Below are 12094 nucleotides of genomic sequence, written 5' to 3' on the forward strand. Positions count from 1 at the left end.
TAAATAAATAAAACACGGGTTGGCATTGCGCAGTGGAGGTATGGAAAGCTCTCTGAGTGACTTGAGGTAAATGACTCGCCGCTTACCCCCGCGTCTTCCCACAGCAGCCCGTCTCCTCACCTCCAGCCGAACAGAAGCTTCATCTTCAAAGCGGAGCCACGCTCGCGGCAGCTGCGAGGGGAGGGGGGCGGAGCCTGCCGGGGCTGAGGTCCCGGAGCCTATCATAAAGTTAGAGAGTCTCAGAGTGCCGCATTACCTGCGCGCCGAGCCGCTTCACCTGGACCCGTCACGTGAAATATGACGAGGATTTTACCTCCGTGCGCGCACTTCTTCTTGACGAGCAGAGAGCTGATCTCAGGCAGGTTTTTATCCGAAGGAACGCAGCCGCAGCTCCGGGGACGCACAGGTAACTTCCTCGGCGCGGGGTTTTCATATGAATATATGAAGTGCTTTCACTGCGACTTTCTGGTCAGCCAGGGATATGATCTGCAGCAGCAGCAGCAGCAGCAACAGCAGCAATCTGCCTTTAAGGAGGCTCCTACACGCCTCAGCTCATGAAGAAAGGTGTTTTTGTTTTTCTTGTAAACAATAAAAAAATTAAAAAAAATAAATCAGATTATAACTTTAAGCAACGTCATAAAACCTTTATTGACTTGGATCCATAAAAAACGATTGATTGACGTTTTAAGGTCACGATCTAAAGCTATTTCTTTTTTTTTTTCTTGTTCAAAGGCCTCCAAAAACTATTAATATTTGAGAGAAGCAAATCTAACTAACTCGAGGTTATAGTTATGCACGAAACCAGGAAACATAATTTGGTTTTCAAAAGTTTCGGTGGAACTTTAAATCAAATCAAATGAAATAAAAAAACAACAAATCAAACTAACTCATTTACATTTCGTATGCATTAAAAAATTAAAAAATATATCCTGGGTCGAAATATGAGTTAATGCAAACTGCATAGAAGTAATAATGCATAGTGATAATAACAGGACGAAAAACAACCTACAAATGTCAAAATCAATCAATCAAATTTGTATTGATCTAATAAAGCTGTAAAAACAGGGGCTGGGTTAAAAGTAGCACTTTAAACGAAACTAAAATGCAGTGAATGCATGAAACATTAACAACATGGATGAATCTGAACGCATGTCTTCCTACTGACTCTACCTTATTGTTTTCCCTGCTACTAAATTCAAGTTTGCATCGTCTCTTTTCCACCCAAAATGCTTTTTTTCTGACAAAATATTTGCGAGGCCTTTTTTCTGACAAAATAACAGTTTATTTTGACTTTTACAAAGTCAAAATAAACTGTTTGTTGTTCAAATAATTCCTCATATCTTGTATTTTCACATCAGTCTGGACTCATGGGTCTGTTTTGTTTTATATGAATTCAGCTTGTATTACGAAGTGGAAAACTTATTCATGAAAGCCAGCATAGTTAATCTCCATTAAAAAAAATTAAAAAAACAATGCATCATTATCTGCAGAAATTTCGGATTATTTGTCCCTACATTTTCTTAAAATGACCTGTGCAGGCCGTGTCTCACCCCTGTAGACAATAAATTAATGGACTTAATTTACATTAAGTAATGAGTGCCGCTCATCAAGTACAAATCAAATTTGTCAATTTGATTTGTCAAAAATCAAATGATTGCATATCAAGTCATCAAATTACTGCATTACTGCAAATATAATATATTATTGAAGAATTGCTCATTGAAATATACCTACACATTTTAATGTTAATGTTTAACAAAAAAATGTATATCCATAAATTACTATATATTTAGATATGCACACATAAAATACAACAAATGTATTAAAGAAAATAAAGTTTAAGTAAATGTTTATCATTAATTTTCACTATGTGTGTTTTGATGTTCCACGTAAAGGTTGGATTCATGTATTTGATTATTGAGAAGGCACAATTAAAGATACTTTCAAGCCAATGCTAAGTATTGATACTCTTATCTTTGCCACATAATTGTCAATGCAAAGATGAAATATCTGTTCAGCTGCGCTGTCCCAAATGACCTGATCTCCCAATATAACTGTCTCCATCCTGAGGAGGAGAAAATGCTTTGCTTTACTCTGTCAGTTCATTTCTTTGTCAAATTCAGGTCAACGACTATTGACTCTTGTAAATTAACGCTCAGTTGTTGTTTGGCTACCCAGACAAAATGAAAAAATATAAAAATGTTCCTAAAATTTCCTGTCACGCTTTCTGCCTTTTAAAATAGAGTAAACAAAGAAAAAGCAGAGTCTTCCTTTTAATGTTTTTAGGGTGTAAACCCATGCTTGGGAATCCCGAAAATCATTCAGGATGTTAAGCTGCCATTCATATCTGAAGTATTTCTGCAATTAATCATACACTTAAGAGAGAGCAGGAGAGATCAGCACAGATTATAACTACATGCATGTCTGCGTCTGCATGTCACCAACTTAATCCGTTGCTCAGGTGTACAAAAACTTTTTTTTTCTTTTACGACCCGCCGTGTTTTTCAAGTCAACCTTGGTCATTCCAGCAGGAATTAGTGTTTTGTTTTAACATGTTACCAGAGCGCTTTACTCGAACATAGCTGCTGCACTGAGGTCTGAAGCGTTTGATTTAGTCAGAAAACTGTTTGAAGTTTGTCATTACAGACTCGTCTGAAGTGGCCCCTGCCAAACTCCGGCTCCACGCCATCCGTCTTGTACATTTAGGCAGGTTAAAACAAACAGCCTAAAAAAAAAACTAAAAAAAAACAGTTGACCCAAACGAGTTCCCACACACAGTCAGGGGTCAACAGATGGGATGTGATGAGACAGATAATAAAACTTGACCTGTGGGTTCAATAGGAAAATATCTTTACGTAGTAAAAACTTCTTGGACTTCAAATAAACCAAATTGGCTGTTTTTGTGAACCCAGAGTTCTGGCAAAAATAGATCAGTGCAGCCCTGGATTAATTGAAGTCAGCAGGAAAAACATGTGACATAAGGGCAAATGAGTTACTGAAAGACCCATCAAACTGGGTAGCTAAATAAATAATATTTTGGTTAGAATTAATTATTTTCTAAGTTCTGCAGTGAAAATGTTCAGAATAAAGATTTCTGAAAGTCTTCACTGATGTTATTAGCAGTTCCTTGGTTAAAGGAACTGCAGTTGTGTTGACAACTTTGAAAGTATAAGGCTGATATTAACTTAAGTGAACAAACTTGTTCTACAGTTTCAAATAAAATCATTAACATGACCCACTGACATTAACATTAATATACCAGCTTAATTTTACAATCTTTTTGCTTCAAACTCCCCAACTTTTATTCCGACAGTGTAAACTTACTATTATGGGATAAAGGAGAAACCCAGCAGTGTCTGTGCATGCAGTTCAATGTGCTTCAGGTTAACAATAATTTAATTAGGATTACAGCTAAAGGACTGGGCTTAACGTTTGATCCTGCACACTGAGGTAGGTTAAAAAAAAAAAGCTAAAACTATGAATTTATGAAGTTATCAATTGGGTTGAACAAAATAAACCAAAGAATTAATTATTTTTTGGTTGTTTTAATTTATGTACTAAACTCTAATAGGCAACATTGTATGAAATATTTTTATTTATATGGACCTTTCGAGCAAATTAGTCAAAATGTTGAACATGGCTACCGCTAGCCTGTCCCACCTACTTAGCACTTCAAAAGTGAAGATTACTAAATGACTTTAGGTTAACAAACATATTTTCTAACATGAACATGATTATACGACGTCATTTCACCATCTTATTAATTCTTATTTCATCCTGCAGAAAAGGTCAGTAGAGCCTGACCTTTCCTACATTGTTTGGTTCAAAATGGCGGACTACAGAGAATGATGACACTCTGTCCCGTCTCCTCTCAATCCGGATAAACGTTTTCACACAGTGTTTGCCCTTAAACCAGCCAAATTTCGTCACCAGCAGGATAAATCCAGCATTTGGATGGAGAAAATAACCCAGATGATTTAGTGTTATCGGGCTGACAGAACATTTATTACTACAGTTGCAGTCCAAAAGGTGTCATGATTGTTTCAAAGTTCTCTGAAAACTTTTGAGCAAAGAACAACCAAGCTTACATTTTCCAGAAACACTGAGCAATCCGGGCCTGGATTCATTTGTAACAGCATGAATGGGTTATAGGTTTAATTCATAATAAAGTGTCAAGTTTTACACCTCTAAAAAATAGACTAAAGAGACCAATAGAGTGAGGTAAAAAAAAAATGACCTGGATCACTGATATCTGGTTTACATAAATTATTTTTAGCTTTAATTATGTACCAACAACTCTCAGATAATACAACGTGAATTAATCTGTCTTGACTTACTGAGCAACTAATCAAATGTAAATGCTGACTATATCTCGCATTAGCTTTAATATCTAAGAGGTAAAAGGTGATTTTTTTTCTTTTCATTTTTAATTTATCTGAACAAACCTGTTCTTTGGCAAACAACACCCTGACATTAAAATGATCATGCAGCAGCATTCTTATTTCCTCCTGTGGAAGAGGTTTGGTGACGACTGATCTGGTAGCAGTGTAATTCAAAATGGCCGTCTGTAAACAATAACGACTCTCCTTCTAGTTTCCTCTTTAACCCAACAAACTGGGTCACAATTTTAGACCAAATATTTGGTCTTGCAGCAGCAGTCGACCAGGATTTGGGTTTTAGATTTAACCAACAGGTTCCTGTTTGCAAATCATTAATTAGTTGCGAATCAAAACCTCGTGATGATTGCCTCCAAGTGTATAAGGGCTTTTGTTAACGACTGGACTTTAACATGTAAGTCGCAGTTGGAAGCACACATTAAGCAAGAGTCACCAGTGCAGCTTGCTATTCAGCGTTCCTCCCCCCATGCCGGGCCTCCGTTCAATGGCAGACTTGTAAAATGGCGTCTGTGCTGAGTCTTGGTCGGGCAGGTTTTATGACCAGAGAATTTTGTGCAGCTCTCACACTCCCCCGGGGCCGCCCTTTTGCCAGCTGTTCCCCTCAGGAACCAGGGGGCTCTGCCAGCCTTTCACTGGACGAAGGAAGATGCCGCTGTCTTCGTTTGTTTACGGGTGGAGCAGAGGACCACGTAGATCTGAGCATCTTCAAAAAATTATAGAGTTAAAACTCTTGAAATAAGTCACCTTGACCTTTAATAGCAGACCTTTTTCACCAGAGAGATTCCGAACTAATTGTTTTACGATTTCATTTAGAGTAGAAAGTAGCTCTGAGCTTTAACTTAGCTTTGATCCTCTTTGCTTTACTTCAGACAGCTGATTGAAATCTTCTGTTAGGAGTCTCTTACTTTACTGACACCTTCTTGTAATGGTTCTCTCCATCGGGCAGCTTGTTGGGTGACCTCATGTTTTTTTTTTACAATGTGGCATTTCAGATATGCATTGCACCAAAACATCTCCAGACAGACACCAGACGACTGCATTGTTTCCTGCTGTTAAGATAATTGTAGACATTCGTGATTAGAGTACTGGAAGTCAACACGATAGTTTTGTGCTGGAACCTGTTTGGTTTTATGTCCCGTTGGCTCCTTCTCATTCACCTACACAAACATGTCCAATTTTAACAAGCTTTGTGTCACCTGTAGATAATGGATAGGCGCCTCCTACGGTACGCAACATCTGACTGCCGATGACGCCGCCGAATTGGGCGCAAACGAAAATTCCTGAGCCTTGTTGGGGACAGGATGTGAATTTAGAACATGTGCCCATAATTATACACATAAAGTAATTGTTCTCGTGTTGTTGTTGGGCTCCTATTCTCCAGCTACTGAATGTTGTCAGTTCACAGCTGTTGATGCTTCCTTCGCCACCAGTGTGTCAGAGGGAGGGCGCCTTACACGTCTTCTTCCGTAAATTGCCTAGAGGGCTGTTGTTGTAAATTATGTGATTCACACACACTCACACTCACACACACACACACACATGCAAACACACACACATATATATAAATATATGAAATACTTCTTCTGTCTACTAGGATTTATCTCCACAAGCCTCAGGGATGTACAAATAGGCTTTGGCCTGCAGCCATACCTCCCTGCAACTTCTTCCTCTACCAAACTGTTCTCTTGTCAACACTCCCTCTCATCCCCTCCCTTCATTTCTGCTCAATTTTTTCCCCCTGCTGCTGCCTCTGCCTCCGTGCCGAGCCAGCGATGTTGTTTTCTTTGCGCTCGTCTTTGACGGTCCTTCATGGGAAGTACCTGGCAGCGGATGCATGTGGCAGGATCTTTGCCTGGACACGTCTGTCTCCCCCTCTCGTCTGTTTCCACGGCCACGCAGCGTGAGAACTGTGGCATCTATGGTAACGGGGGAGGTGTCCTCAAAGTTCATAATTTAAGAGCTGCAAACAGGGTTTTGCGAATTTAGCTTTGAAACGTTTCGTTCCCAGCGTTTGAGAGACTAAAATAGGTGAATGAAAGACTGGTTCAAAGATGCTTTTTTTTTTTTTGTCTCTGCAGGTTTTCTTCTCACTGCTGCCTGAAAAGACACTGATCAACTCCTCAAGCAGCTGACTTAATCCTGAATCTTCCACCTGCACCACCTGCATTCATGGCCCACCCTTACGAGCCCTGGTTAAGGACAGCACCATCTAGTGGCAGCTCTGAAGAAATGAACATCCCGTCCTGGTGGGACCTCCACCGCGATGTGCAAGCCGGCAGCTGGATAGACCTGCAGACTGGGCAAAGTGTTGGCGTGCCCTCAGTGAGCACTGGCAGCTCCATGGGACTGCAGAACTCTTTAGGCCCGTATGGCTCCGACCCACAGCTGTGCACCATGCCCCCAGCTCAGCACACCCCCTCCTCACACTCGCCCCACCTCTTCCCGCTGGACGGCTTCAAGATGGAACCACTGGGACCTGAAATGCTGCAGCAGGAAACCTTCTCTTTGGAGGAGCCGCAGGAGACCTCTGTGTCAGCTCGGCCCAAGCCCCAGCGACGGTCATCCTCTCGGGGCGCCGGGCAGACCATGTGCCGGTGCCCCAACTGCATCCACGCCGAGCAGATGGGCCAGAGCGCCGACGACAGCAGGACGAAGCACATGCACAACTGCCACATCCCTGGATGTGGCAAAGCCTACGCTAAAACCTCCCACTTGAAGGCTCACCTGCGCTGGCATAGCGGCGACCGGCCTTTTGTCTGCAACTGGCTTTTCTGCGGAAAGAGGTTCACACGCTCTGATGAACTGCAGCGCCACCTGCAGACACACACCGGTGCCAAGAAGTTCAGCTGCGCTTTGTGCCCGCGAGTGTTCATGCGTAACGACCACCTGGCCAAGCACATGCGCACCCATGAGTCCCCGCCGGGACACGGGGAGGAGAGAGTAAATGGGGATGGGAAGGGTTTTGATGCACCCACACCTCCACAGTCGGCGTCTGACAGCACAGAGCCTCAGCTGAAGCTGAAAAGTGAGATTGACCCTTCGGTTTCAAACGTGACAGGGCAGTCTGGCTAATTTTATCACTTGGAGGAGATGTTTGGTAGTAAGAAAGTTCTGTCCTCTCTGTCACAGAGGGAGAATAGTTTTATAATAGAGTAGAAGAACGGTTTGGACACATTATTACTGATGAAAGCTGGATGGAAAGTATGCAACTCCTGTGGTAGTGATAGAAGGGATGCTACAGCACACAGAAAACACAGGGTTGTATGCGTTGCGCAGCTAAAACTCTGCTCTGTAGATTTTAAAAGGAATCAAAGGAGAGCCAGAGGTGCAGCGTGCTGCTCGACCCGCCAGCAGACCAGAGGACGGACATGAGTCCAACTGAAAACAGATGTTTACGTGAAACTTGTTGAACATGTTACTGAAAGTGACGAGCAGGTCTGCTTCCAACTTTTTTAAAAAGGAGACAATGATAATATTTTTTGTTTGTATTTAATTTCCTGACTACATGAGTGCAGCCCACTGTACCAGGAGACAAAACGTTTTTTTTTCTGTTGAGAGCACACAGATTGAGAGACATTTTTTGTTTTATTGTGATAATATAATATAATATAATATAATATAATATAATATAATATAATATAATATAATATAATATACAGTGCCTTGCTAGAATATTCATAAATGTTGAACTTCCATGTTTTGTCTCTTTTCACCCACATTCAATTTACTGAATTTTCTTTGAAAGAACTACAGGAGAATTAAGTTTCTTTCTAAGTAGAAAGAAACTATTCAATGTTTTTTTTTTTAACATTTTATAATTAATAGTAATCTCAATAGTGTCACATCTAGTTGTATTCAACACTTTGTAAATGCATATTTCTGTGCAGTTAGAGCTGTAGGTTTTGTGGAGGAAGTCTCTACCACCTTTGCACATCTGAAGACTCAAACTTTTGTTCTGCATTCATTCTGCTTCGCATCCAACCTAAAACTCAGGTGAGATGGAGTGAACAGAATTTTTCTAGCTCTTCAAAATAGGATTTAGACCCGTACTTTGACTGGGCCATTCTAGCATGTTTGTTCTTTGAACTAAACCTAAACCATTGTCACTATGGTTGCATGTTCAGAGCTGTAGTTCTGTTGGAAGGTGAAACTCTGTCCCCGTCTCGAGACTTTTGCTTCTTCCAACCAGTTTGCCTGTCCTGGTTGAAGAAAAGCTTCCCATTAGCATGATGCTGCCACCACCATGATTTACTGTGGGGATGGTTGGTTAAGGTTGATGCAGAATATTAGTTGCACACATGTTGTGAGTCTAGAGAAAGTGTTTAATTTTTGTTTGCTGTGTTTCCTACGTCGCTTGTGGTATGAATATACTTCCCGGGCCATGTTTCTTTCCACCTCGTACAGAAATAATCGTCTGTACCACTGATTATTTCTGTCTACTGTGCTATAACCTGCTCTTGCTCTAACCCTTTCCACCATTGCATCCTGACCTTTCTTCTGTGTTCCTTGGGCTTCATGATGCTTTTGTTCTCTAGCAGACCTCTGAGGCCTTAAAATGACAGTTATTCTGTGGTTAAATAGGAAATAGATAGACTCTGTCTACTCATATGATTGCAAAAGTAGTCATTAAAACTTGAATTTATTTAGTGGTATCATAATAGAGGGGTAGGACTGCAATTGTACTCCATGTCTGCACTTTTCAGATGTTACTACATGAAAATATTTGAAAACCAGGCGTCTTTCTTTATCTTTCAAAATTATGCACTACTTTGTTTTGATTTATCACTTTAAATCACACTAAAATACATTAAAATTTGTTGGTAATAATGTGACAAAATGCCGAAACATTATGAATGTCTTCGCAAGGCACTGTATGTATAACAATTTGGGCATTCCATGCACTATAACAGCTAGAATGGGCCAAAAATTATGTTCCTTTTTCACCTAAAGAATGGTGCTAAAAGACTTGAGAACAAGAAAATGTGAACAGGTGCTCGAGATGAAACAAACCAGAAACAGAAGAGCCACTTCAACGACGTGAAGAAGTCGAGACCCACAACAAACCAAGACGTGGACAGAAAGACGCCGTCTGGTTTGATGAATCCAGGTTTCTGTTGTGACATGCTCAGGGACAGCAGACACATCTGGAAGCAGAGCACAAAAACAAGCCAGCCGCTCCGTCCTGATGACACTGCAGGCTGCAGGTACTGAAAGACACGTCCAACGCGAAGAAGCACAAGACTCTGAGCTGCACTTGACAAGTTTGTCTTCCTAACAATAGATCAAATGGTTGTGTGTAATGTGAAAGAGGTAACAGTCGTTGAGTGCGATCACCTACGTCCTCTGCACTTTGCCTCAACATCGACCAGTCCATTTTGTCTCTGATTTACTGGTTTAAAGCCCACTTGCTCGATTTATTCATATATGCAGTAACAGATATTCAAATATTTATTAAAAAAAAAAAAAAACTAATTATTGCCATGTAGCTCCACCTTGAAAGAAAACAACTGGCCCAATTGGCCAGTAGTAGTGCTGAATACTCATACTTTTGAGTATTTATTGTGATAATATAATATAATAATAAATACTCACACTTTTGAGTATTTAGCACTACTCATAAAACTGAGCAAAGGAGTTAGTTTGGAGATTTAAAAGGAAAAGCATGATGATGAAGCCCTTTTTTGGAATTAAATATGTCTCCAAATGAGTTAGAATGACATTGTGTCTGGTAGAGCCCCACAAGTATTTTCTTTTCCAACAACTTGTTGGAAAAGAAAAACTTGTTTCTTTTCCAACAAGTTGTTGGAAAAGAAAATGTTTTTTATAGATTATTTTTACAATTTTGCTGCCCCCTGCAGGTCAGTGATTTTCATATGCATTCATAAAAATGTAAAGAAAAACTAGAATACCGGATGACTTTTCTTTTTCAGGAGTGAAACAATTAGGTTACTTATATTTGGTTAGATTGTTTTAAATATCAATGTTATATGATCAGTAGTGGTGTAGCTTTATAGGATGTATGCAATCCATCACAAATTACAGGCAGATTTCTACATTTTTAGGGAGCTTTTGATGATCAGAGACTCACAGTTGTATTTATGTATAGAAGATACATTAGAAAAAAGGGCTTAAACATTAGTCAATTATTGTTCATTGACTAGTATTAATGTTATAAGTTGTTGATGTTTTTATAGATAGACTTATTTTATTTTATAGACATTTTCTAATGGTTGCTGTAGTTGATGTAACAGTTTTTGGAGAGTGTAATTGAATAATTTAAATACCATAATGATTTGTAGTTAATTGTTTACTGTCCCTCATTAATAAATCGGATAAAGAAATGCACTAAGTCTCTGTGAATTTTATTTATAGGTTAAATGCTTGTAACTGTTGGAAAACCAAATCAATCTACTTTTATTTGATTGCTTGTGGATGTTTTCTGATTTTATCACTTTGTTTCCGGGCCAGTTCACTTGCAGGATTACTCAAAAACATAGGATGCTGGATCATGTCTAACTTTTAGACACCCTGTAGACTGTAGTACTTTTGATTTATGAAGATTTTATTGAAAAAAAGATAACATAAAGTATTTTGCCACCCATCTCTGTTGTTGAATTCAGGTGTTTCAACGACTTCCAGGTTCACATGTGCATGAAATCCAGCAGCCAGGCACGCTGTTAATTTCTATAAACCTTACTGAAAGAGTGGGTCACTTTAAGGAGGTCCATAAATTCCTCCATGGTGCCATGTGAAGATGCCTCATCTTCAAAACGACTAGTCCTAAAATGTGCTGACAGCTAAATAGTCTGCTGAACTGTTAGAGATAATATAACAAAGTGAAAGTGATTGGGAACAGCAACTCATTTGCCACAAAATTGTGAACTGCATAACATCACATTTGACAAAACAGTGCAAATTGCACAGAAGTCTTTTTTTTATTTATTTCATGTGGCTTTCAGATTAACTCAAGAACTGTGTGTGGTGAGCTTAATGGAGTGGTTTTCCATAGCTAAGCTGCTGTGCTTAAGCCGTACATCACCAAGTGTCAAGTGTCAGATGAAGTGGCGTAAATCACACAGCTACAGGACTCCAGAGAAAATGAGACAGGTTCTCCGCAGTTACGAATCATGCACTGGTAGTTCAAAGGATGACTCTCGACGACTTGAAGTGAATACATTGTGAAACAGTGCTAAAGTTGGACTTGGCTCAGTTCAACACAAAATAAGTCTAAATGCTTCAGCTTGCCACAATGTGATGGACAATTCCACACTCCCACCTGTATGGAAAAAGTCTGGAGGTGCCTATTTTAATAGGATTTTGCATCAGTGCAGAAGGCAGCAGCCAATGCCATATAGTCATGGAAGTATCTTTTGTGGCAGAAGTTGACTGACAGGCACCTTCACCTCAAACTGATGAAACACAATTGGTGTAAATTTGAGTGAAGACAAGCATTGCTTTCTCATCCAAGAGTAAAAATTACAATTGCACTTCTGGAAAGATGGTTAAAAAAAATCCCTTTTGAAAAGTAAATGGCTAATAAGTTGTGTCCACCAGAAGAAGCAGTAAGATGACAAAACACAGTGCTGAGATCCCAGAAACTGAAGCTATAACAAAACTGAATGATTTTTATCTTATGTTGGACAATTTTTGTAATCTTTAAATTGCATGTCAACTACAGTTAAAATTATTACAATGAA

The 12094-nt window shown here is 39.7% G+C and overlaps 1 protein-coding gene across 1 annotated transcript; it reads left to right on the top strand.

The window, feature by feature from the left end:
• Positions 1–275: 275 nt before the first annotated feature.
• Positions 276–7962, top strand: LOC129367246 (transcription factor Sp6-like). Its single transcript, XM_055041559.1, has 2 exons — positions 276–406; positions 6476–7962. Exon 2 carries the CDS (start codon positions 6567–6569, stop codon positions 7467–7469), a length of 903 nt encoding a protein of 300 aa, XP_054897534.1. The 5' UTR covers positions 276–406; positions 6476–6566; the 3' UTR covers positions 7470–7962.
• The last annotated feature ends 4132 nt before the right edge of the window (positions 7963–12094 follow it).

This window comes from Poeciliopsis prolifica, unplaced genomic scaffold, assembly GCF_027474105.1.
Source record: "Poeciliopsis prolifica strain line A6 unplaced genomic scaffold, Auburn_PproV2 SCAFFOLD016, whole genome shotgun sequence".
NCBI lineage: Eukaryota > Metazoa > Chordata > Actinopteri > Cyprinodontiformes > Poeciliidae > Poeciliopsis > Poeciliopsis prolifica.

Excerpts from the sequence above, each read along its gene's own strand:
- LOC129367246 (XM_055041559.1), top strand. The coding sequence starts at position 6,567 with ATGGCCCACCCTTACGAGCCCTGGTTAAGGACAGCACCATCTAGTGGC.